This window comes from Callorhinus ursinus, unplaced genomic scaffold, assembly GCF_003265705.2.
Source record: "Callorhinus ursinus isolate GAN/ISIS: 27379988/994484 unplaced genomic scaffold, GSC_fseal_2.0 scaffold7, whole genome shotgun sequence".
Taxonomy (NCBI): domain Eukaryota; kingdom Metazoa; phylum Chordata; class Mammalia; order Carnivora; family Otariidae; genus Callorhinus; species Callorhinus ursinus.
In genome coordinates, this window is record NW_027397069.1 from 7,126,333 (window position 1) to 7,153,730 (window position 27,398).

The 27,398-nt window shown below is 39.7% G+C and overlaps 2 protein-coding genes across 5 annotated transcripts in view; one reads left to right on the forward strand and one right to left on the reverse strand.

Moving 5' to 3' along the window:
* Positions 1 to 27,398, reverse strand: part of UBAC2 (UBA domain containing 2) — a 168,413-nt gene that overhangs the window by 60,554 nt on the left and 80,461 nt on the right. For all 4 annotated transcript variants that reach the window (XM_025874646.2, XM_073894374.1, XM_025874647.2 and 1 more), the window contains exon 5: positions 4,183 to 4,306. In XM_025874646.2, the coding sequence (XP_025730431.1) occupies positions 4,183 to 4,306 (124 nt within the window). The remainder of the gene's footprint in view (positions 1 to 4,182; positions 4,307 to 27,398) is intronic.
* Positions 12,957 to 27,205, forward strand: GPR183 (G protein-coupled receptor 183). The gene is made up of 3 exons (XM_025874645.2): positions 12,957 to 13,065; positions 20,582 to 20,748; positions 25,545 to 27,205. The coding sequence occupies exon 3, from the start codon at positions 25,558 to 25,560 to the stop codon at positions 26,644 to 26,646; it is 1,089 nt and encodes a 362-aa protein (XP_025730430.1). The 5' UTR covers positions 12,957 to 13,065; positions 20,582 to 20,748; positions 25,545 to 25,557; the 3' UTR covers positions 26,647 to 27,205.

Sequence of the window (27,398 nt, forward strand, 5' to 3'; positions counted from 1 at the left end):
TCATATTTAGATCTTTAGATTGGGAGTATAATGACTTCTGCTCCTAGAGAAAGAAGCAGGACCAGAGGTGAACTGTAGATACTATGCTAGATGAAGACTTCAAAGTTCTGCACATTTATCAAGGATACATAAAAAAAGATCCGTAAAAAGAAGGCAGGTACAAAGGTATGAGCTGACAAAGCACAGGTAAAGAGGAGGCTAACAATTTTGTTCTCAGTGCTGCCTCATGTAGAAAGGGGCACGGGCTGCAAGTTTAAATTCAATCCCTTGATCTAAAATTTAGTCTTTTCGGGCGCCTGGGTGGCTCAGCCAGTTAAGCGGCTGCCTTCGGCTCAGGTCATGGTCCCAGGGTCCTGGGATCGAGTCCCGCATCGGGCTCCCTGCTCGGCAGGGAGCCTGCTTCTCCCTCTCCCTCTGCCTGCCTCTCTGCCTATTTGTTCTCTCTCTGTCAAATAAATAAATAAAATCTTGAAAAATAAAAATAAAAAATAAATAAATAAAATTTAGTCTTTTGTAAAGAAGATGTATATATGAATATATATACGAATACACACACACACACACACACACACACACACACACACTGGAATATTACTCAGCTGTCAAAAAATGAAATCTTTATTATTATTAACATATAATGTACTATTTGTTTCAGGGGTACAGGTCTGTGATTCATCAGTCTTACCAACATACTGTGCTCACCACAACACACACCTTCCCCAGTGCCCATTGCCCAGCCACCCCCCATCCTTCCCACCTCCCCCTCTACTCCAGCAGCCCTCAGTTTGTTTGCTGAGATTAAGTCTCTTACGGTTTGTCTCCCTCTCTGGTTTCGTCTTGTTTCATTTTTTCCTCTCTTCCCCTATATGATCCTCTGACTTGTTTCTCAAATTCCATATATCAGTGAGATCATATGATACTTGTCTTTCTCTGGTTTACTTACTTCACCAGCATAATACCCTCTAGTTCCATCCATGTCATTGCAAATGGCAAGATTTCATTTTTTGATGGCTGTGTAATATTCCACAGTGTGTGTGTGTGTGTGTGTGTGTGTGTGTGTGTGTGTGTGTGAGTGTATGATTATTTACTCCTTGGGTGTTGAGTTTGGTAAGTTCTTTATAGATTTTGGATACTAGCCCTTTATCTGATATGCCATTTGCAAAAAAATGAAATCTTGCCATATGCAATGACGTGGATGGAACTAGAGGGTATTTTACTAAGCAAAATAAATCAATCACAGAAAGATAATTATATGATTTCACTCATATGTGGAATTTAAGAAACAAAACAGAGAAGCATAAAGGAAGGGAGGGAAAAATAAAACAAGACATAATTGGGCAGGGAGACAAATCATAAGACACTATTAACCGTAAGAAACAAACTGAGGGTTGCTGGAGGGGAGGGAGGTGGGGGGATGGGGTAACTGGGTGATGGGCATTAAGGAGGGAACGTGATGTGATGAGCACTGGGTGTTACATACATCTGATGAATCACTGAACTCTACCTCTGAAACTAATAATACACTATATGTTAATCAACTGAATTTAAATAAAAAAATCAATCCTTTTATCTAGCATGGATGCTTGTTGAGTATAAATGACTCTGAAAATAATAAGGATGAGAATTATGTGGAAAAATAGTTTTCTGTAGTCTTATTCTAAAAATATAAGGAATAATAAAATAGCTAACACTTTCTTTTTGTTATTTTGTTTTTGTTTGTTTTCAGCTAACACTTTCATAACACTTACTATGTGCCAAGCAAGCAGTGATCTTAACGTTTTTCATATATTGAACTTACGGAATCCTCCTAAACCCCCTACAAAGTAAGTTCTATTATGAACTCTATTTTAACCATGAAAACTAAGAGGTTAAGCAATTTGCTCAAGATCAGAGAGCTGGCGGGTGATGGAGCTGGGAGTGTACCCAAGTGGTCTGGCTCCACAGCCCAGTGCTCATGACCTCCATGTTTCCTACACAAGTAGGAAGAGCATATCATTAATTTCTTCAATAAAAAATTATTTCCTTTGGACTCTTAAGTCCCTCACCTTATTGCACATTTGGTCCCAATTGTGTCTGCTCATGTTTTAACAGTGTGTATGTTTTTTTCTCACTGCTGGGCTCCTTGAGGACAGGTGCTACATCTCATTTTATTTTCCACAGCCCCTAGCACAGGGCATTCCATGACTGTCTCTCAAGCCATTTAACTTCACAAACATTTTTGTTCCTCTGATAATGATTAAAATAATTCAATCATTCACTCATTCCCTCCCTCATTCATTCATTCATTCATTCATCCAATGTCCCTGGCTTCACAAAGTTGTTATGCAGGAGACAGAAACGCACAGAAACATGCGTGAGGGTCCAGGGAGGAGGGAGGTAGGGAAAGAAGAGAAACTTTGAGAATACGGGGTTCACACTCACTTCAAGGTGGGGAGGGGTGGGAGTAGGTGCCAGATGGCCAAAAAGAACCCTGAATGCCATTCATGCTAAGGACTTTAGATGTTATCAAGAAGCCAACGAGGCATCTCCACCTCCACTTTCTGACACCAGCTTCTACCTCACCAGTAAATAATTAATAAATTAATAATATTCATAGTAATATTCATAATCTCAGAAAAACCAAAGGTGGCAGCTATAGAGACATAAATTATTAATTAATAATAAGAACCAATTGACTTAGTTCTTACTATCTGTTTGGATTATCCTAAACAACCAACACTATTGTCTCTAACCCTTCAAATGACCTTGTAAGATACACGTTATCATCACCACTTTACAGATGGGCAAATGGGAGCTCAGAAAAGTAACAAAGCAAGTAACTACCAGAGCAAGTTATCAAACCAAAATCCATCTGGCGCCAAAGATTTTCCACAATGCTCCACTGAATTCCTATGTCATAACTAATAAAACAACACTTTTCATCCTCTAAAGCTCTGTAACTTTAGAGCTGGAAGGAACTATAGGGTCAACATGAAGCTCAGGGGCCTTTCATAACTTGACCCAAGTCCCAGGCTAGTGGGCGCCATGCTAGAACTAGAACTTGGGTGTCCTGCCCCCCCCCCCCGTCCAGAGGATTCTTCTACCGCTGCATTCCGCCTTCTGCTGTAACATCTTTTAAAAAAGTAAACATGCCACAGCAAATCCTAGTAATAAGAATAAACTGCAGAAAAGGGCTGTTAGGTGATATGAACACTAGGAAGGATAAGGGAGAGTCAATGGCATGCAGGTTGAGAGATGAAGAATAAACATTTCATGAGAAACAGTTGTAAAGTGGCGAGGAAACACCCACCCCAGATGAGCCATTGATAACACCTGACAGCACACTAGACAAGTTGGAGGAAATACCAAAGGTTAAAAGGGGAGGGAGGAGGGTATTTGACAGAGACACTAGTATCCGGTTTGATATGTGTGGGATAAGGAATGTTATGAATATTGACAGTGGATCAAAAGGCCAAGCTACACATGGTACCACAGGAAACGATAGAATAAAAGTTCACATCAAAAGCTCTGAGAGTGAAAGGAAAGTGACGAGTATTACAGGTAGAAAATGAAAATCATGTATCTCCTGTCACTTGGCCTGGAACCCAGCAGAGATAGGTCAATGGCACTGGATATTGGTGAACATAACCTTTTTCAATTTAAATCAAACAGTAAGAACTCTTTTTTTTTTTTTTTTTTTTTTTAAAACAGTAAGAACTCTTAACAGTCTTCATATCAAACCATCCAGTAATTGGTGAGGGTGCCGCTGTGCCCGTGCAGCACAGGAATGATAAAGTGGGTAAGGCATACTTGGTTTCTTCTTCAGAGCTTTATTTGTGACACTGTACTCAAAAAATTAATCTTGACAGTGATTTTCCACTTTCTACCTTTCAACTGTTCTCATCTGTTTCCACTTCATACTGTGATTTTTTAAAAAGTACTTACACGGAACAGCACAATGCAATTAAAATATTTTCCACTGAGAAATTACAGTGAAAGCTCTTATCAGATTTCTAAAGACTATGAAAGTATTCTAGTACTTTATATACCTTGATGTTCTTGTTCTGTAACACTTCCTTTGAACATTTGAAATAGATCATAAAGCCAAACTTATGGGAAAAAAGCTATCGTTTTCAAGGAGATCAAATGAGAAAAAGATCCCCCCCCAATAAAGAAACGTGAACATAAAAATGCATACTGTACCTGCAGTCCCAATATATAAATCAACGTCTTGTTTGTGATGGACAACGGGCCCAGAATTTGTGCCACTTGGATTCTTGGTATGGAGCAGTAAAATGGTACAAAAAGAGCAAACACAGGTGCCAGGCTATGCAAATAAATAAAAAAAAATCACTATAGTATTATACTCAATTTAAGATACCAATAGCAAATACATATTATTGAAGTAACACTGCTTATAATTTTATTTCTGTCTGAAAGCATGGTCTCAGATATACAAGTTGGTTTCTATACGTGCATCACATTGGAAATAACTTGTACTTACAGATAAAATTTTTATGAAAACTCGAATTATCTAATACTTATTGACTCTCCTAAAATTATTGCAAAGTGGTTCAGCATCTACTAATTAATTGTCAGGCACTTGAGAAAATTTAAAGTTGCTGCTATGTTTTCTTTCCATGAACAACTTAAATCTAATGAAAGAGACTGTGACAAAAGCAACATACATCATTCGCCATGGTCACATCCCAAAAGCTCAACTCCCACTGTCCAACTGTATCACCATAGCATTTGACACCCTTACCACCCCTGCCTTCCCTTCCTCAAACCCCTTCTTCCCCCTGCCTTAAAGCCTGTTCTTGCTGGTCCCCCAGATTTCTCCTGCCACTCTTCTTCTACCCTCTCCAGGGCTCCCCTAGAGGCTCTTCTTCTTGCTCCAGCATCTCCTTGCGTCATCACAAGCTCTTCTCTGGCGTCGATTATGAAATTGAAGTGAGTTCCCAAACTGTCTGCCTCTCCCTCCCCTCGTGATGAAACTCATTTTGATACCTTCAACTTGACATATCCAAAAGTCACAAGTGTCTTTCTCATTAAAGTCTTGTTTCTTTCTAATCCGTCTCTTAACACTGTTGACACACAAAACACAACTCTGATCATGTCACATGCCTGTTTAAAACCCATCCTTCCACAGGCTCTCCGGATCCAAAGAGGAAATGTAAATATGAACATGAAATAGCAAAGCCCTCCAATTCTTTCTTATTAGTGTAGTTTCCCACACCTGTCCTCGGCTCCCTTCCTCTGACCTGTCCCTCCCCCCACCTTAACCCCTTAAGACGCTCCCTGGGCACATTAGACTCTTTTAACTATTCACTGACACAAGTTATTCTTCCAACCTAAATGTCCTTCCCACTTTTCTGCTTAGGAAATACCTGTGGTGTAGGACAGCTCAATTCTGTCCCACAGGGATTACTCCAGCTCCTCTGGGTGGCCAGAAGCTCCCTTCTTGCCCTAAAACCACTCCAGTCTCACTGTTGCAGTGACTCAGTGAGTCCCTGGGCACTGGGTGTGAGGTGGTAGCCCAGGTTCAGGAGCTCCATCTACGTCTAATTTCAAGAAACCCACTCCAGGACTGCACATGCACATTCCCGCCATGACCAGGCAGGCAACAGGAATGAGGAGAATCATCTGGACACACACTCGCACCGATTCTTCATTAGACACTTGGCTTCACGACTCAATCCATCTTTTATTTTCCTTGTTTTTGGTGAGTGGCACTAGTACATCCTTACCATAAGAAAAATGCAAAATGCAAGAAATGTTCTTACTACCATTTTTGTGGAAACACGAGACCCTTTTGTGCCAACTTTTCCCTTCTTTGATAGAGATCATGTTATTAAAAAATCACTCACTGTCCTCTCAAGTCTGCTTCCAAAAACAAAACGAAAGCAAACATATACTGCAAATGTGAAAAATGGCAGAGGTATCAATAGAATGCAGCACATACTAGAATAGGGAAAACCCCAATTGGCGAACACGTAAGTGCCAGACACTGGGTAAGGACTGGCGACACAGGTATGTAAGATGCAATCTTTCTCAGTCTTGCAAGAAGGATGACCAGGACAGGGCAGCCGAGGCATGTACGCAGCACAGTGGCTCGGTCTCAAATGCCTCACTCAGTCGGCCCTACCACAGCAGGGAAGGAAATGCGTCCTCTTGGGTCCTGCAGCATGCGCCACAGGGCTTGGACAGCATTGGAGCTCATTTAATTTGGGGCAATAAAATAATCCTTATTCTTGAAGAGTTGTATGATCAGATTTTTTTTTTTTCCCAAAATGGGATAGTACTTATGAATAGAGCCTAGTGGCTATAATTCTAATCTTTGTTATTTTATTTTTTAAAAGATTTTATTTATTTATTTGATAGAGAAAGCACTAGTAGGCAGAGCAGCAAGCAGAGGGAGGAGAAGCAGGCTCCCCTCTGAGCAGAGAGCCCGATGTGGGACTTGATCCCAGGAACCTGAGATCATGACCTGAGCTGAAGGCAGACACTTAACCAACTGAGCCACCCAGGTGCCCCTTTTGTTATTTATTTTTAATTGAAGTAGAATGAACATATAGTGTTATATTAGTTTCAGGTGTACAATATATTGATTCAATACTTCTGTACATTACTCAGTGCTCATCACAATAAATGTACTCTTGTTTTTTCTAGGGTTAAGGTTAGAGGTAGGATTAAGGTATATGCTTGGTATCGTACAGTTCAGAGACCTCTCCAGAGGATCAGAATTAGTATTAGGGACAGGGTTTGGGGGTAGGGAATGTGCCTGGTATCCTGCAGTTCAGGGACCTGTCCAGAGAATAAAACCCCAGACTTCTGCTGGGGTAGGAACAGACATGGTATCCATCCACCAGCTGAGGCAAGGAAGGGATCTGGGGCTCTGCATACTCTTTCAATAGATATTCAATTGGTCCTCTGTTTCCACGTCTACCTTCACACCCATTGTCAGATATACTACCAATTCTCGACTGTTTTGGTGCTTCTCCAGGATAACTAGGTTGCTTCTCGGTTTTTCTTACGATTCGTTCCGGAAGTCACTTCCTCAGCTCTAGGGGATGGGTAGGGTTAGGGTTAGTGGTTAGGGTGTGTGCCTGGTATCCTGCAGTTTGGAGACCTCTCCGGAGGCTTATGGTTAGGGGTAGTATTAGGGTCAGGGTCAGGGCTTAGAGGTTAGGGTTGTGCCTAGCATCCTGCAGTCCAGAGACCGCTGCACAGAATTAAACGCCAGACTTCTGCTGGGGTGAGAACAGACATGGCAGCCATCTACTGATCGGAGGCAAGGAGGCAATCTGGGGCTCTACGTACTCCTTCAGCAGACACTCAGTTGGTCCTTCCGTTGTGTCCCTTCCTTCACACAATAAATGTGCTCTTCGCCCTCTTAGCTATTTCACCCGTCCCTACACCCGACTCCCCGAGGGCAACCTACTTGTCTGTTCTCTGTATCTGAGAGTCTCTTTTCCCAACATCTGTCCACCAATTACCTGACAGTCATTTCTTTTCCACTTAAAATATCCTTATTTAATCTTCATTTTTGAAAGATGATGTTGGTAACTTATTTTTTTTAATTTTTAAGTTTTTTATTATGTTCCGTTACGTAGTTGGAAAATATCACGCACAGGTTGCAAGCATTATCTATTTCATAATAGTAGTTGATTAAATTTGCTTTTAGAAGAAAAATGAGAATCTCATTTTTCATTGGTCTGTTTTCTTTGTTCATTTGTTTTGTTTCTTTAATTTTGCATATGAGTAAAATCATATGGTATTTGTCTTTCTCTGACTTACTTCACTTAGCATTTTCCCCTCTAGGTCCATCCATGTCATTGCAAATGGAAAGAATTCATTCTTTTTTCATGGCTAATATTCCAGTGTGTGTGTGTGCGCGTGCGTGTGTGTGTGCGCGCGCGCGCGCGCACGCGCGCAACATCTTTATCCATTCATCTATCAATGGACACTTGGGTTGCTTCCATATCTTGGCTATTGTAAATACTGCTGCAATAAACATAAGGGGTGCATTTATCCTTTTGAATTAGTATTTTCATTTTCTTTGGTTAAGTACCCAGCAGTGGAATTAATGGATCATAGTAATTCTGTTTCTAATTTTTCAGGGAACCTCCATACTGTTTTCCACAGTGGCTGCACCAATTTGCATTCCCACCAACAGTGCACAAGGATTCTTTTTTTTTTTTCACATCCTTGCCAACACTTGTTATTTCTTATCTTTTTTACTGTAGTCATTCTGACAGATGTAAGATGATATCTTACTGTGGTTTTGATTTGCAAGTCCCTGACAACTGAGCATCTTTTCATGTGTCTTTGGCTATCTGTATGTCTTCTTTGGAAAAATGTCTGTTCAGATCCTCTGTCCATTTTTTTAATCAAATTATTTGTGGGTTTTTTGGTGTTGTGATACAGAAGTTCTTTATGTTTTCTGGATATTAACCCTTTATCAGATAAATCATTTGCAGTATCTTCTCCCATTCAGTAGGTTGCCTTGTTGTTTTGTTGATGGTTCTTTCACTGTGCAAAAGCTCTTTATTTTGGTGTAGTCCCAAAAGTTTATTTTTGCTTTTGTTTCCCTTGCCTGAAGAGACATATCTAGAAAGATGTTTCTATAGCCGATGTCAAAGAGATTACTGCCTATGTCTTCTTTTAGGAGTTTTATAGTTTCAGGTCTCACATATAGGTCTAATCCATTTTGAGCTTATTTTTATGATCACATTTTAACTAACTATAAGGTTTTTAAAAGTCTCCCATTAGAGGGGCATCTGGGTGGCTCAGTCAGTTGACCCTCCAACTTGTGATTTTGGCTCAGGTTGTGATCTCATGGGTTGTGAGATTGAGCCCTACGTAGGGCTCCATGCTCAGCGGGGAGTCTGTTTGAGATTCTCTCCCTCTGACCCTCCCCCCACCTCTCTCTCAAGTAAATAAATAAATCTTTTTTAAAAAGTCTCCCAATAGATTATTCTATCAGAAAGCACAATATTTTACTTGGCATTGCATCCCCTGATACCTATGTAAATCCTTACACATAATTTACTCTCAATGTTTGATTGTAAAAAACTGACAAAGCAATTTTAATGAACAGAGAGTTATTTAAACTGCCATTCTATGGATAAAGATGTGGTGTATGTACGTACACACACACACACACACACACAAACACACACACACAATGGAATATTACTCAGCCATCAAAAAACGGAATCTTGCCATTTGCAACGACATGGATAGAACTAGAGGGTATTATGCTAAATAAAATAAGTCAATCACAGAAAGATTCATGTGATTTCATTCATATGTAGGATTTAAGAAACACAACAGAGGAGCATAGGAGAAGAGAGGGAAAAATAAAACAAGATGAAATCAGAGAGGGAGAGAAACCATAAAAAACTCTTCATCATAGGAAACAAACTGAGGGCTGCTGGAGGGGAGGGGGGTCGGGTTTGGGGTAACTGGGTGATGGACATCAAGGAGGGCACGTGATGTAATGAGCACAGGGTGTTATACAAGACTGATGAATCACTGAACTCTACCTCTGAAACTAATAATACACTATACGTTAATTAACTGAATTTAAATAAAAAAAAAACTGCCATTCTAAATACTACACAAAAGAACTGTTTAGTTCCATTTCAACTTACCTAAACTCAAACAAAGTTGATTAAGTAGCTGTGTATTCTTTCCATTAAAAAGTACAAGTTGGTCACTCCTGGGCTTAAAATCCTCCATTGAGTCCCCACCCAAGAGTAAAAGCCAACGTCTTTACAAAGACCTAAAAGGCCCCTCATCCTGGACCCTGAACTTGGTCTTCTACTACGTGGCGTCCCCGCCACTCCCTCTGGCTGCTCCCTCCATGCTGAACCAGCCGTGTGTCTCACTCCAGCCCCAGCAGGCATGTGGTGCCCCAGGGCACGTGCATCTCCTGGCCACCTTCCCAGAGACATGGGCACTCTTCTGGTCTTTACTCACATAGCTCCTTCTCAGAGAAGCCCTCCTTGGCCACTTCATTCCAAAGTGCAGCCCCTACCCTACCTCACTGACCCATCCCCACTATGAATTCTCTAGTTCCTTTCCCCACAGCACCTATAACCTCCTAATCTACCACATGACTTACTTATCACCTGTTTCTCTGACTGGAGGGAAACTCTGTGGAGCCTGGGATTTCTGTTGGTTTTGTTTGCTGCTTTATCACTGCTCTCTAAAACCATGCCTGGCACAGAAGAGTTGCTTAAAAAATATTTGCTGAATAAATGAATTTCTCTTTAAAATGGCAAACTACACAGAATTTGCCTTTTGTTTAAAAATGCGTCTTGCTTTATTATCTTTAATGGGATTAAAACATATAGTTTCATATACCTACTCAAAATATGGCCTGCTGGTCTCTTGATAATAATAAGAAAACTCTATTTTGGTTGCACTTGAGAGATCTCACCACAGAACATGTTCTTTGAGGTACTTAATTTATAGAAGTTCTTCTGTTTACATGTAGCAACACAGTGGAAAGGGTGATGTTACAATAGAGAATCTGAGGCCATGTTCCTGTTTGAGGTTACATTTCAATGTAAACTAAGAAAATACTGATAGGAATTTTAATGACCACAGTTCATGTCTTACATACCAATAAAAGAAGTTTAAAAATTCCTTAGAAGTTATATTAATCACTATATAGTTTTAAACGATGACTAAGTACTAGACCACATATACCCACAATACAAAAGCACATATTTCAGACCATGAACATACAGGTTGTTTTGTAGAAATTTCCATTGCTATTTCTATACACACAGACTTCACAAAATATCATGTTATTAGTCACTGACCAGTTTTTCTCTTTTCCTTATTTTATGATACAACATCTGTTCTGTATACTGTCAACAATAATTCAGTCTGACCCTTTTCATACTGTGACTAGCTAATTTCTGGAAGCCCTGTCTGGCTTAAGCATATGAAGCTGAAGTACAGAAAAGAGGAAAACAGGTTATAATTCCTTCCTTCCTTCAACTAATGTCACGAATACTTATTGAGTATCTACTATATACTTACAACTGTACTTGATAGGATAAAATACTAGAAAACACTCAGTTCAGGTCACAAATGTCCATCTTATCTCTTCTACAGAAAAGGACACTGACTGCACTTTTACAGTACAACAACAGAAATCCTGGTAACTTTCAAAGGCAAGTAAAATAAGGTTTATGGGCTCATGCAATGATTGCACTCTATGCCCCATAGCATCTCACAGGACAATCACCCCACTGCCTTTTCTTTACATACTTGACCACTCTAATACCAAATAGAAGGTAGATCCAGTTTGCTAGAACATTCACTTTAGGTAAGTTCTTCATTATACAACGTTTTACTTAATAAAAACTATTTCAAAAATTAAAAGCCAAAACACACCATGAGGATGTCCTTTCAACAAATTAAGAAGCTTCCTGACAGTGTCTTCTTCAAGTATTCTTCAATCTAAGTTTTAAATAAACTAATTCTAGAATATTTTATCATATTTATCCAGCAAATCATAAAATCTCTTTATTTCCCCCTCAGAATTTTTGCACTAGGAAATATCATGGCAATCATTTACTTAAATACTTTTATTTTATAGACAGTGAGGAGGAGGCCCAAAGAATTGGGTGTTGTTGCTCTTCTGACAGTGTTCCTTTACAGATCTTTAGCCTTTTAGAGCTGAGAAGAACCAAGTACTCTTCTAGAGGGAATGACACCACCGATGGGCTGAAGCCCCTCTGGCCATTTTGACAGATCCTGGAGTGGAAGATCTGAAGTCAGAGTTACAAATTCCTACCAAAATGATTCAATTCGCTCAATATCATCCCTCAAAATAGTCAACCAGTTTATGTAGGCACCTAAATAAGAAACAGCCTATTCCATTTTTTTTATGATCCTAACTTTTGGGAACTACCTTTGTATTTTGATTTGAAAGCTGTCTCCAGTAACTTCCTCATACTGGCCTTCTTTCTATTCTCTGGAGTCAGGAAGATCAATATCACAACTCAATCCTTTTCTATGAGACGGCTTTCATATGCATGAGGATGATGATCACCTCTCTGCCAACCCTAAACATTCTCAGTTTATTCATTCATTTCTCCTAAGACCTGGGATCCACACCCCTCACCAGCCCGGTCACACTGGTCATCTATACCCTTCGTAAAATGCAGCACCCAGAGCTGACTGGGAATGGCCAGATCAGTCCTGGGTTAAGTGTACCTATCACCTCTCTCGTTCTGACCAGTATACTTCTATTCACTTAGCCTCCGTATAACTCACATTTTGACTCCCCTGTTACATAGTTGGTTTAAACTGAGCCAACCAGAACTATAAGATGAGGAGCATAGGTCTCCATTCTATGCACAGACGCTGGGTTTTCAGCTGTAAGATGTCCCCTCCAACTCTTCCCCTGTCATTCACGTCCCTGCAGTCACAGATTCTGTCAGTTGGTCTCCTGCCTGAAAACACTGACTAGTCCCTGTACAATGCAAAAGAACATCACTCTCCCAGTCACCACAGAAACCTTTGCTTCTTTCTCATAAGCTCTTAAGATATAGAATGAGTAAACTACTCTCTGCATCAAGTTTCCAGGTAGACAGAATTATCACCGTTGACTTTTTTTTCTTTAAAACATTTTAAAAGCTCATACTTTTATGCAGAATATGGATACAAAATCATTAGTAATTGTCATTCCTTTTTTTTTTTTTTCCGGGTTAAGGTTTACTGCTTTAGTCTTCCTCTCAAAGAATTTTTTTAATACTTAAATTTTTATTAAAAAACTTATGAAGTTCCATAGATATTACCAAGGGGTTTTTGGATAATTACTCAAAAAAAAAATCATTAACAGAAAAATTTCACTTCCCATTTAAAAAAAAAAGTGCACACGCATACATGAGGTTAACTGATCATTACTATGCTCAGTCACAGGGTGACAGGAAAAAAAAAAAAAGCCAGCACCATAAAAGGACGCCTACATAATCTCTCTTAACATGCCAAAGTAACCTACTTCAGTTGGGCAAATACTTAACTGCTACTGCCCGGAGGCCCCAACAAGTCACAGAGGTAAGTACTACATACTTTGTTCTTCTAACAAAGTCTTTTGTAAAATTTTAGAAGCCTAATTAAAGTATAAAGTAAAGGAATAGAATCTACTCAACAGCAACTATTAACATTTCTAACAAAAATTGTATCCTTAACATAGTTTAGACTCTCTGATGACTGGCAGTTCTAATTAGCTAATACTGAGGTGGGTGAAAACAATGGATCATACTGGAAATCTATGCCAAAAAATAGGGTTTACTTTGTACTTCTGTGTGAGCCTCACTATTGCAAAAAACAGTATCCAGTAAAAATCAGTAAATAATGCCAATATTTCAGGAGACTTTAGAACGAAGGGAAAGGAACAAAGTTATTTTAAAATGGAGTATTCCTACACTTAAATGCATGTGTATACAAATTATTCAGCACAACTGAAAATAAAAGGGTCATTACATTCTACTATTTGACCGTGTATCTATGTACATAAAGGTCTTTTCTATACTTCTATACTTTCTAGTATTTCTCCGGATAGAATCCCAGTACCAGAATTCCTCGGGCAAAGGGTAAAAATGTTTTTAAAGCTTTACATATAAATTGATGTTTTTTGGTTTACAAAAACATTTTAGCAATTTACCCTCCTACTAGTGACAGTTTGGACTTTACCGCTTCTCAGCCAACCTGAATATTTTAATTCTAAATAATAAACTGTTAATGAGATAAGTGAAAATGAATCCGTTGCTTGCTTTATATTTATTTAATGATCACTAAAGCTAAACATGTAAGAATTTCCATGTGCCTAAAAAAATGTCACAACACAATGAAGTCCATGCAGTGATTTGCAGTATTTATGTCCAGGTTGGGAATGGAAGTAATAGAAATTCTTGACAAAACATAAGCTGTGAGGAGACTTCCTCTAAAGGAAGGTGTGTCTGGAGGTTCTGGGGGGTATCGCTCCAAGTACAGTACAGTGCAGTGGTTGTTGGGAGCATAGGCTCTGGAGTCAGGCTTGAACCTGGGCTGGATTATTTCTAAGCTGTGTGGCCTTGGGCAGTCTCTGACTTCAGCTGCTTCATTTGTAAAACGGGGAGTAATAATACAGCCAAGTCCTTGTCACCTTGGCTGTCATATAGTAAGTGCTAGAAAACTACTATCATTATTCTCCCCTAGGAGAGGGGAGAATATTCTCCAGTAGGCAGTAGGCAAAGTTTCCTTGCCCTATCATTTTGTGAGAATTATTTTTCTTAAACTCATTTGCAGATCTTTACAGACTATTTTACATAAAGACTGAGTCTATGAGGGTATATATCTCACTGTGCTTACCGTCTGGACTCTGCATCTGCTAATATTTCAGTGCATGCTTTCTCTCCGGGACTTAATCGTATGTTTGGGACATGACACTGTAAAGAGCACACTGCTGAACAAAGCCTCCTCACTCACAGGCTCGCCAGCTATCATGGGGTGGGGGCGGTGGCGGTGGTGGTAATGCCTCTTATAAATTACCTTCAACTGGCTTCCAAGAACTTATTAGTAAGATGGCCAGTCATTTACTGGAATAAATACTACCTCAGATCACTATATGACTTTTCTTCACTTCGGTAATCCACAGGCATTTACTAGATATCTACTGTAGGATGGTTCTGAAACATCTATGGGATAAGATGTCGTGGAAGAGAAAGCCATCATCCTTAAAAAGTGTGCATTTAAAAGAGAGAGCTTCCCATCCTGCAGAGGAGTTTACAAATAATGTTTCTCTCCCTACCATGGGTAGGTAAGGGTAAGGGCCTGCTGCAGTGTTCAAGGCCACAGAGTATGGAGGGTGCTGAGGGTGTGTAAGCCCCTTCAGCCCATATAATTCCTCAGCTTTCTAAGAAGTCTGTAAAGCACAGGGCTTCAATGTCAGATGAGATAATGCATGTGAAAATCATCTGAAAACTGTAGAGTTAACAAAGATTCTTGTGGTGTTTTGAGAAAGCTCAAAAAGAAGAATAAAAATATTTTGTTAAATTTCTACAAATACGGGGCACTTGGGTGGCTCAGTCGGTTAAGCATTGGCCTTCAGCTCAGGTCATGATCCTGGGTTCCTGGAATCGAGCCCCACATTGGGCTCCCTGCTCGGCAGGAGTCTGCTCCTCCCTCTGGCTTGTGCTCTCTCTCTCGCTCTTTCTTGCTCTCTCTCTTTCTCAAATAAATAAAATCTTTAAAAAAAGTCTACAAATACCTAAAAAGTAGTATAAAAATAAATTAACAGCATAAAAGCTATCCTAGGGGGCGCCTGGGTGGCTCAGTCAGTTAAGAGTCTGCCTTCGACTCAGGTCATGATCCTAGGGTCCTGGTATGAGTCTGCATGCGGGAGTCTGCTTATCCCTCTGCCCCTCCCCCTGGCTCGTGCTCGCTCTCTAAATAAATAAATAAATAACTAAAATCTTAAAAAAAAAAAAGATTAAAAAAAATAAAAGCTATTCTAGGTATTCACCATCTTCTTTCAGTCCAAAATCTTTTATGGAAATATTGTTAAAAATAGTAAAATCTAAATTCATTTGTAAAACCTTTACTTGCTTTAAAATATGTTACAAGTAAATTAATGAATGCCTTCATTTAAATCAACACATTTCCCTCTTCCCCTCCCTCCTTCCATCTCCCCAGCTCTCCTCTCTAGTTCAGACAGGACAAGTTGGTACATGTTAAAGTCTTCCTATTTTTACCTGTTTTCTACCAATAAAATCAGATCATGTTGGAAACAGGAGCTAGGGATAAAACACATCACACTGAAAGTGATTTCTGGAGCCAATCTGCCAGGACTTGAATCCTGACACTTAACAGCTGTGTCTTTAGGCATGTCATGTAAGTGTTCTGGGCTCCGTTTTACCACTGGATATGGGTTTGTGGAAGTTCTGTGATGATTCAGTGAGTGAATATACCTGGTGCCGAGAACAGTTGCCTGGAAGACAGTCTGGGCTTAATGATACTGGTTACTATTACTAATCAAGAACTCTGATAAAGAACCTCTGACTAAGGAAGGATCAAGAAAGATGGGGCTTTGCTATTCTTTAATGGGTAGCTATTGTGCCTCAGTCATGGGTCAGCTGGAGATATACAAAATTAACAAAGTTCCCACTCACGGGACTTCACTGGCTAATGGGAAACAGAAAAAGAAACTCAACCATACCAATGCTAGTAGAGAGCACAGTGCTCTCACAAGGACACTCCACGCTGTCTTTCTTGGGGGCAGTGACAAGGAAGCAGGAGAGGATAAAATCAAGGAAGCTTCCAGAAGAGCTGAGTTTGAACTAAGTCTTGAAGGAAAGTAGGAGCTGAGGATATAGGACAGAGAAGGAACAGTGCCAGAAAGTCACAGAGCTGTGAGAAAACACAGGACATCAAAAAACTGCAAATAATTCCATAAGGCTGGAGCCAGGGCATCAGAGGGAGAAAATGGCCAGGGAGGCAGCGCCCAGTCAAAAGGAAATCATGTGTCCCGACTGACCGGGGCTCAACGGGCCGCACTTGAAAGGCATTGTGAAAGCTGAAGCCGTAGCTCCAGGGAGCCGCAAGGGTGGCCTGAAGGCAGGCAGCTGTTAGCGGGAGCGGCAGGACAGGCAGATGGACAGAGAGACACACGGTGCAGAGGAGAGGTCGAGCGCAGGAGAGTCAGGAGGCTGAAGGCCCAGGAACCGCTGATGGGAGCCGGTGGGTGAGAAGGGTGAGAGTCCCGGACACCTCTGTGACTCCTAACTTAGGACCTAGACCGAGGGAGGGCCCCAAGCAAATGACCTCATCTCTGGAATTCTGTTTATCCACAAGATAAGGATTTTCAATGTTTCTGACTAATTTCCATGAGATAAGAGACGAACAACAAAACCTGAAACTCCCTTGAACTTTAAGGAGAAAAGGCACACATGATTTCTAGAAACATTCTGAACTCAGAGGATAAAGGTTCTGCAGACTCAGATCTTCACCATAAAATCTTTTTATATTACCCAGTTATCCTACTTATAGGTCAAGTCAAGCCACATGGAAACACGGTATTTGTCTTTCTCACACTGAAATGAGTATTACAGTGGGATTTATTTTCTTACAGTTTCCAAACATTACGTCCTATAGCCCTAGTCCTTTGTATTACCACCTCCTTTGTCTTCATGTTTGGTAACTTTCACACCATCCTAGTCAGTACTAAAGCTGCCAAAAGCCACACAAAGAAAATCAATGAAAGGTGAAAGAAAAATAGCTGGAATATGTGAAACCCCAAATGTGCAAGTGGGTGTTTAATCCACTAATTTGAACGTCACGCCCCTTTCCCATCGTTCTCAACATACGTGTTGGCGGAAGGTGAAGTGGTCTTCTTCAATGCCTATTAGGGGGGGACGCCTCGGACACACAAAAAGCAAGCTACAGACTGGCGAACATCGTTGTTGTTTCCTGTCTTCAAGAAGTTCTCCGTGCCCCGTCCTGTAACTGACCCTCTGCAGACCTACCGAGAGGTGGTCAGAACCAGCCTCGGCCATGGGGCCAGCGGCAGGGTCACACTTGCACAAGCCAGAAAAAGCGGGCTCCCCAGGAGGCAGGGTAGGGAGGTCCCCTCACACAGACTGACCACAGACAACTCAACTCCAAACACACTCTGGCACATGTGGGGCTCTATCCCGAGAAAGTGCAGGTGGCTTGCCAGTGTGTCACCTTCTGGGAAAATGTTCCCTAGATCCTTCCAAAAATGAATCTTGACCACAGTCACGGCTATCAAAATAGGACTCAAAGCTGGTTGGAAAAAAAAAAAATCACCCGATAGTGTAGGATGATTTATTTCACGAAGTTAACTGGGCGCGTACTATTATGAGCAGCCGAGCAGCAGCTTACCAGAACAGACCATCTGACTTGGCCAATGAAGTGACAAGAGGCTGGTCGCAGCCTGTCTGTGCCTTGGGTTTCTGTCCCACAAGCAGGAATTAATGTTTCCCACCTGCCTACTTGACAGGCAAATGGCCCACACAACCGCTCAGGTGATGGTTGTTTAGTCAACTAAAAAGAAGGTGGGAAAAAAATCACTGGTTGAGTGCGAGGCCATGACATGCATGACGCTGGACCATACTCAGATGTCCCTGTTTGCTCAGTCAAGAACAAGGAGGCTTTTGCAAGTAACTGACAAGTGCTCATAAAACTAGGTAACCAGAGGAAGAAGCAAAGATTTCTTTCTTCCGTGGGCGGGTGGGGGGGGGCGGTCTGTTTATTCTCAAGGGCACTGTTAAACAGCCTTGGCGTCCGATCCTGATCCATCTGCGCTTGTCTAGTTCCTCCATAGACCGAATCCTTGTTCCATGGAACCAAGCTTTCGCCTGTATTCTCCTGTCTCAAAAATTTCATTTTCCCCCCACTCCAGAAACTTTCCCTCAACCTTACCTCTCCTCAACAAAATAGCCAAAGGACAGTGTATCAAGAGAAATCAGAGAATCAGATCAAGCAACACTCATCATTTAACAATATATGGGTCCACATATGGGTCATATCTATGGGTCCACATTCTTGTGCCTCTTCTGGTTGTTTTGAAAGCATGGTCCTGGAACTTCCTTTTTGGTGCATGTCATTGTGGGAGCTCTGAGTCAGATCATCTTGATGTGGAAGCATGGTCTCGAGCAGATTTGGCCTTACAGAGAAGTCACCTCCTGTGCTTATCATTTCACATGACTTTCACATGACAATTCATTGCTAAGGCCTGAATTCAAACAAAATTACTAAAAATTTAGCTCTTTTTCATTTAAGGTTGTTGATGGGTTATTAAGTGAATAAATTATTAGGGGTAAAAGTGGCATTTCAGGAATCTTAAAGCAAAAACTAAAAGCCAGTACTCTAGTTCATACTAGATCTTTGAATACAGTGGTCTGATTCTGTTTCTGCCACAAATAAAAGCTAAGAAAATAATTATCCAGGCAAGTTGGTACCAGGGTAAATATAGGACAAATTACATTAGAGCTCAGACAATTTTCTTAAGTACTAATAGATGAGTTTTGGGGGGAGCCTCTTATTTTCTTCCTTTCTGTAGCTAGAAAGATCTTGTCAGCTCATGTCAACATGTCCGGTTATGCAAAAACAAGATGATAATGTCTTTAAAAACGTTAGCTACTCTAGTAGCAATGAAATCAACTCTAGACACACACAGACCCACTTCCGAAAACAAGTAAAACTACAGTGGAGGGTGTTTTGCTGTGGAAGAGCTTGGTGTTTTACATATGCTAGAGTAGTAGCAGAGTCACCAATATTGCATGGCAGAGACAAAACTGGGACAGCCCCCCTCTGCTTCACCAAAAACATGGCAGCAGAACTGGCACAAACGGCTGCCAGGGTGGCCGTAGTTACCTCACTTTGAGGAGGGAAGGGGGCTCCTCAGGCGGAACCTGAATACAGTCCCACACTTGAAGCAGCCCAGTTACTAACTGTGCCCTCAGGGCAAAGGTTTCCATCCTCATTCACATCACAGTGTAGGGTGTTAAGGAGAGTTTAGCAACCACACATACCCCTCCATTAGAAAGCATTATGAGGAAATTATAATTATTACAGATATAAGTATTCCAAGGAAAAAAGATTCAAAACAAACAGTCCTCTGTGCTTTTCTCTAGGCAGTAAAATGACAAGACATAGGACTTCCAAGTACAGCACAGTATATACCAGTCCCATGTCAGAAGCTGTTGTCTAATGATTATAAAAATATAAGATACTTAAGGGGCGCTTGGCTGGCTCAGTTGGTAGACAAGTGACTCTTGATCTCGGGGTCATGAGTTCAAGCTCCACCCTGGGTGTAGAGCTTACTTAAAAAAAAAAATGAACTTATTTTTTAAAGAAGTAAAATACTTAAAATGTATTCAAAAATAAATAAAGGAAGAAAAGGAGGAAGGGAAGATGGAAGTTAGGTATACCTGAAAAAAAAAAGATTAAAAGAGCAATTTGCAATCCAAAGGTTGATAAGGAGTACTGTAATCCAAAGAGCATACCAGAAGCCTGGTATGTGTGACAAGGAACCCTTTGAAGAACAGTGAGATAATGCTTCATCAGACAACAGCACATTCCCAACATCATACATTCATCCTTTAGTTTGAGGCCCTCCCATACTGAAAGATATCATCTCGGTATTTCCGGGACCTAGCATATGAAAACACTAAAAACAATTTTTGCTGAATAAAAGAATGGAGTAAGTCAAGGTTCAGGAAAATAATCTTGAATCCTCAAATGACTAAAGGAAGGTACAAAATGGTATCTCCAAGGGAAGATGATAATAACCGGGATCAAGTCATATAAGAGTGGGTTAACAGGGGTCAAGTACATGAAGGGATTCTTCTCTCAATTTAGAAAAGATAAAATTGACTAAAACTACGGCATTGATAGCATAGGATAGATATAATCAAGAACTAAGGCAATACACTAGTGTCGCTGACTAACAAAATCAACTTTCAAGAGGTCACCAAACATCCAAATGACCAGATTTCAAGACGGCCTTGATTCATCTTTTCCAAAGATCACTTCTGAGCCATCCCATTTACATGTCCACATCGTGTAGGTGTCTTTCTCTGACTGACTGAGGACGAGCGTGGGCAGGAGGCCCCTCAAGAGTCTTCTCCTTGGGGTTCAACACTGTCCTGGAAATAGGAACTCCACTGTCGTTAAGAACCATTCCGCCGCTCTGGAGTGGCTGGGCCACACTGATCCCAGGCTGTCTACACACAGGTAAGGATTCTTAAAGCCTACACCACTTCGAGACCACAAACTCTCAGTTCTTTAAGGGCAGTTATGAGCTGCGCCTACCAAGGACTGGACAGAGCAAGGAGACCTGAAGCCAGATCACCAGGGAGAAGGATCCAGCCTGACCTTTTAACCTCCATGACACTCAGTTTCCTCACATGGCAAGTAGATAGGTGACAGCAGTACTTAGCCCACTGGGTCACTGTGAGTGTTCTTCCAGATAGGACTTAAAGGTAGGCACCTAATAACAATGAACACATCAATCTGAGTAAAGAGCACTGAAGGACCGCCTTTGAAATGTGTATCAGAAGATAAGGTTTTTGTAAGATGAACTTAACTAAAAAAATTTTCTTCTCATTTACCAATTTCCTCATTTCATAGTCAATTCATGTTCAGTATTAAAAATTTTAAAGTATATGGATAAAACTCAAAAATGACTTGTACAAAATTATGTTTTGGCATACATATCTATACAGATGTGTGTGTACCTATAATTGTTTCTCCTTCCCCCTCTGAAGTGGTACGTTGTGTAATCTGCTTTCCTTACTTACCATTATTCCCTATCAAGAAATAGGCTTCCACACTGCCATTTCCAGTGAGTGCAGAGTATTCCACTGTATGGCTATACCATAAGATAAGTAACCAATCCCACGATGATGGACTTTGATTTGTTTGCAAATTTTCACCTTTATAATTAACGCTGTGTTAAATATTCTTGAACATCAAATGTTCTGCAACCCCTGCCATTTCTGGCTCTCCTGGATGCCGTACTTCATTCAGGAAGAAGTTGGATGCATGTTTACAACATGGCAATCAATGGCACATTCTTCTCTGAGTCCTACATTAATGTAACTTTCTAATCTCTACAATAATATTTACTCATATGGAGAACTACCCCAGTATGTATTTTAAAAGCATTTCCCGAATCTGCCGAGGAATACTCCTCAAAATAAAATAAACATGCTGAGATTTTTCAGAAAAAAATAATTCTCAGAGAAAGTACAAAAATAAAAGAAGTTTTTGCTACCTGTTCCTAAGTTATAACACCTGTCTGGGATTTCACCTCTGTCTAGTCTCAGTTCTTGAAAAGTTACTTCTCACATGAAGCCTTTCTCAACTAGGTGGATAAAGGTTTTTCTACTTTCATTCCACAATTGCAATTCCCATGATTTCAAGAATCATTTTTTTTTCTGCACAAAAAGTCCATATTTATTGGGTTTTTGTTTTGTTTTCAATCTTATTAATTTCTACAATTATCTTTATCATTTTCTTCCACTTTCCTTAGGTAAACAATTCTTTTCTAGCTTCCGGAACTGTATGTTTATCTATTTTCAATCTTTTTAAAAAAAATACATGCTTTCACAAGCATATAGAGTTGTTCAGTCACTATGCTGTGCACCTGAAACTCATGTAACATGTGTTAACTATACTCAAATAGGGGCGCCTGGGTGGCTCAGTCGTTAAGCGTCTGCCTTCGGCTCAGGTCGTGATCCCAGAGTCCTGGGATCGAGCCCCGCATCGGGCTCCCTGCTTGGCAGAAGCCTGCTTCTCCCTCTCCCACTCCCCCTGCTTGTGTTCCCTCTCTCGCTGTGTCTTTCTCTGTCAAATCTTAAAAAAAACTTTAAATAAAATCTTAAAAAAAAAAAAACTATACTCAAATAAAAATGTGCGAATAAAGTAAATGCATTCAAGGCTCTGCGTCTGAGATTAACACTTCAGCTGCATCTCATAGTTTGGCATAGAGTATTTTTGTCATTTTGTTCTAAGTACTTCAAAATTCCCACTGTGATTTCTTAACCCATGAGTCTCTTAGAAGCATATTTTTTTTTAGATTCCAAATGTATCCTTTATCTTTTTATTGTTGATTTCTAATTTAGTTGCCCTGTAGGCACGTCATTATCAGCTGCTAGGTTAACAGTTTTCGGAAAGTTCTAAGATCCTCTGATGACCTTGTATAAAGCCAAATTTGCAAAAATGTTCATGTCTCTTCAGCACAAATTCTGCAAAATCACATTGGGTAAATCTTCTAAGTCTCTAATCTCTTTTTTATCTGGCACATTCTAATAAAGATGTGCTAAAATCTCCCATTATGATTGTGGATTTGCCAATTTTTCCCTTAAATTTTGCTGTTACATGCATAATTCATGATTTTTATGTTCTTTGTGAACTGTTCTTTTACTTCTCTCGTGACCCTCTTCATCTCACTGATACTGAATTTGCCTTGAAGTCTGTTGTTTTCTGACGTTAGTATTGCTACTCTGGCTTTCCACTGGTTGGGATTTGATTGATACGTGTTTTCCCATGCCTTTATTTTCAACCTTTCTGAGTCACTTTTTGAACTGTGTCTCTTCTAAGCAGCATACAGCTGGATTTTTTTTTTTTTTTTTTTTTACAAATCCCAACTGAAAGCTAGTTTCTTTCAATAGGTGGGTTCAATCCATTTAAATTTCTTTCTCATAATCTCCTTTCCTATTTTTCTGGTTTAACAGAAAGTACCACTTCCATTTTTTGTTCCCTTTTGCTTTAGGTCGTATTTCCATATTTTAACAATTTAACCTATCAACACTGTATGTAGTGCACACCTATAACATTATAACATCATCCCCTGATAACCCCCACTGTCAGTCAGTTTCACTGTTTAAGACTGTGAGAACTAAGTTAGCAGTTAGAGGAGCAGTCAGTGCTTTGATATGGCTAGGGATAGAGTTTTTTTCTTTTAATGTAAACCATCATCACTAGATATACTGAAATCTTCCCTTAATTTTGGTGACTTTCAGATGAGATCTGTGCTCAGAGATAGTCCTATCGGAATGTCATTTTTCTTCTAAAAATAACTTCACAGAAGTTATTGTTCTGCTCTCCCTAAGTTTCATCCAAAGCTCAGCCCCATGTAAGGAGTTTTATTGTAGTTTTCCACTTTTCAACGTAGGACTTGAAATTTCATCTTAACATTATTTAACACAAGAAAAGAATTGGAAATAATCCAAATATTCATCAAGGAAGTAGCTAAGCAAATTATGCATTAATACACTGGAATACTGTAGAAATATCCAATGTCTACGTGAGATCTACATATGACAAATACATAGATTACACTGATCCATGAACATGTTAAGTGGACAAGGCAGAACACAAGACACCACGTGTGTAATGCTTACTAGCATGTGAAATGTAGGAATGTACACTGCATGCCTCAGTGGAGTACTTGGGGAATGATCTAGCTCAGAATGAATCTTAATCTTTCCCCCTGACACAGCTTAAGTTTTTTTCTTTCTTTTTCGTCGTTTTTTGTCGTGGTTGTCGTGGTTACCATCTTCTTCTTTTTTAAAAGAAAACCTAACTTTCAGTTCCTAACAAGGCCTTAGCTTGTTTCTCATACTTTTTAGGTTAACACAAATCAGATCACTGTGGTAAATTCATATTTCACTAAATAAATGTGTGACTGATTTCATTTCCTGGCAGTGATACGCATTTGAACAAAAAAAAAAAAAAGTCCAACTGAAATTCAATTTAAAAGCAAAGTTTTACTCCCGTCTGAAATGTGGGGTGCTGCACATGATTTTGTTCATAACCAGTGATTCAGAAAAAAAAGGGGAAATTTCTGCCTAAAGAGTTAGTGCAACCCCTCTTGTCACAAAAATATATTTGCTCTATTTAGATGGTTTTGTTTCCTTTGCCAGGGCTTTGTCAAAATCACCAAATTGTGAGTAAAAACATAAATCTGATTCTTTGTTCTTGTTACTATATATGTAAACCTATTACACATCACAGATTTTTCTTTTTTTGGGGGGGTACTTCTTAATAATCCCCTTTATCTATTTCACTATACTCCCCCGCCAGTTTGTTCTCTGTATTTATGGTTCTGTTTCTGATTTTTTTGTTTCTCTTGCTTTTTGGACTTCACATATAAGAGAAATATATGGTATTTATCTTTCTCTTGACTTCTTTCACTTAGCATAATGCCCTCTAGATCCACCCATGTTGTTGCAAATGGCAAGATCTCATTCTTTTTTATGGCTGAGTAATACTCCTGCATGAGTGTGCGTGTGCGTGTGAGAGTAGTATCTATTCACCTATCAGTAGACACTTGGGTTGCTTCCATATCTTGGCTATTGTAAATGCTAAAATAAACATAGGGGTACATATATCTTTTGAATTCATGTTTTCATCTTCTTTGGGTAAATACGCATTAGCGGAATTACTGGATATATGGTAATTCAATTTTTAACTTTTTGAGAAACCTCCATACTGTTTTCCACAGTGGCTGCACCAGTTTGCATTCCCACCACAGTGCACAAGGGCTCCTCCTCTGCATCCTCATCAACACCTGTTACTTCTTGTCTCTTTGATACTAGCCATTCCGACCAGTGGGAGGTGATACCTCACTGTGGTTTTGATTTGCATTTCCCTGATGATTAGTGAGGTCGAGTATCTTTTCATGTGTCTGTTGGCCATTTGTAGGTCTTCTTTGGAAAAATGTTTATTCAGGTCCTCTGCTCATTTTTAATCAGATTATTTTTGTTTTGAGTCAAATAAGCTGCTTATATATTTTGGATACTAACCCCTTATTGGATATATCATTTGCAAATATCTTCTCCCATTCACTAGGGTGCCTTTCTAAGGTTTTGTTGATGGTTTCCTTTACTGTGCAACACATCATAGATTTTTAAAAATTATATAAATCTTAAAATTTTTTAAAGTTAGATCTATAAAAGGCATTTATATTGCTTTTAGCTAAATATGGTTTTAATTAAAAGTACTCTCCTTGGTTCTTCCTAGAGACTGTGAACACCAATGATGGATACAAAACTGGACAACAATTTTACAATAGTCTTTGCAGCTTCTCAGGGCAACGACTGTGATCTCTATGCACACCACAGCACAGCCAGGATACTAATGCCTCTGCATTACAGCATTGTCTTCGTAATTGGGCTTGTAGGAAATGTGCTAGCCTTGGTTGTCATTATTCAAAACAGGAAAAAAATCAACTCTACTACCCTATATTCAACAAACTTGGTGATTTCTGATATACTTTTCACCACTGCTCTGCCTACACGGATAGCCTACTACGCCCTGGGCTTTGACTGGAAAATCGGCGACGCCTTGTGCAGGATAACTGCGCTGGTATTTTACATCAATACATACGCAGGTGTGAACTTCATGACCTGCTTGAGCATTGACCGGTTCTTTGCTGTGGTGCACCCTCTGCGGTACAACAAGATGAAAAGAATTGAACATGCAAAATGCATTTGCATATGTGTCTGGATTCTAGTATTTGCTCAAACACTCCCGCTACTCATAAAACCTATGTCAAAGCAGGAGGAAGAAAGGACTACATGCATGGAATATCCAAACTTTGAAGAAACAAAATCTCTTCCCTGGATGCTGCTTGGTGCATGTTTCATAGGATATGTGCTTCCTCTCCTGATCATTCTCATCTGCTACTCTCAAATCTGTTGCAAACTCTTTAAAACTGCCAAACAAAACCCACTAACTGAGAAATCTGGTGTAAACAAAAAGGCTCTCAACACAATTATTTTTATAATTGTTGTGTTTGTTCTCTGTTTCACACCTTACCATGTTGCAATTATTCAACACATGATTAAGAAGCTTCATTTTCCTGGTCTCCTGGAATGCAGCCAAAGACATTCGTTCCAGATCTCCCTGCACTTTACAGTATGTCTGATGAACTTCAATTGCTGCATGGACCCTTTTATATATTTCTTTGCATGTAAAGGGTATAAGAGAAAGGTTATGAAGATGTTGAAGCGTCAGGTCAGTATATCAATTTCCAGTGCCGTGAGGTCAGCCCCTGAAGAAAACTCACGTGAAATGACAGAAACTCAAACAATGATACATTCCAAGTCTTTAAACGGAAAGTAAAAAGGAATTAAATCTTGGGTTTACAGCAAAGTAGATTGTATGACAAACTTTGCCGGACTTTTCTCATAAAGCAAAATGATTGTTCAACTTCCAATAAGGATTCCTGTAAATTCCTTTCGTTGGGCATTAGCTCCCACCTCCAACTTGGAAGAAAACTGATGTGTATTATTTTCTACACTCAAGAAAATAACATAAAGCAAAGTTCTAATTTGTAAGTGAAATACTATACCAAAAGGGAGGCTATTTTAATAAGTCTCTGTAGAGTTTTATATAAAATTAAGAAAATTCTTCATAAAAAATTAAAAATTACAGCATCACGTACTTCCTGCCAATAATTTGGCAAAAGAAAAGGCTGTAAGATTGTATACTGCCCATGTAAAAATGTCAATATTGTAACATGTTTCTTTCTTTTTGGTAACATATTTCTTTAATCCCTACTTCTTTCAGTCTTAAGACTTTTATCTCCTCAATAACATCAGCATTTTGTTTTGTTTTGTTCTGAGTCATAATATTTTGTTTCAAAGAACTCTTTTGGAATAAAGAACAGGATGCTACAAAATTAAGAGTATGTCTTTCAATGTCCACTTACAGGGAGAGCAGAATTAGCAATAGATAGAGTTGGATGATAACGTTGTAAGTAATGATGGTGACGGAGGCAATGAAAACACCGAGCTCTTTCCCAAGCAGCCCCCAGAGTAGTGACGGGCCCACCAGTCAGGCATATGACAAGGACCTTATGTGGAAGCACCCAC

What these genes read in the sequence shown, in the direction of transcription:
- GPR183 (XM_025874645.2), top strand. Translation starts at nt 25,558, where the DNA reads ATGATGGATACAAAACTGGACAACAATTTTACAATAGTCTTTGCAGCT.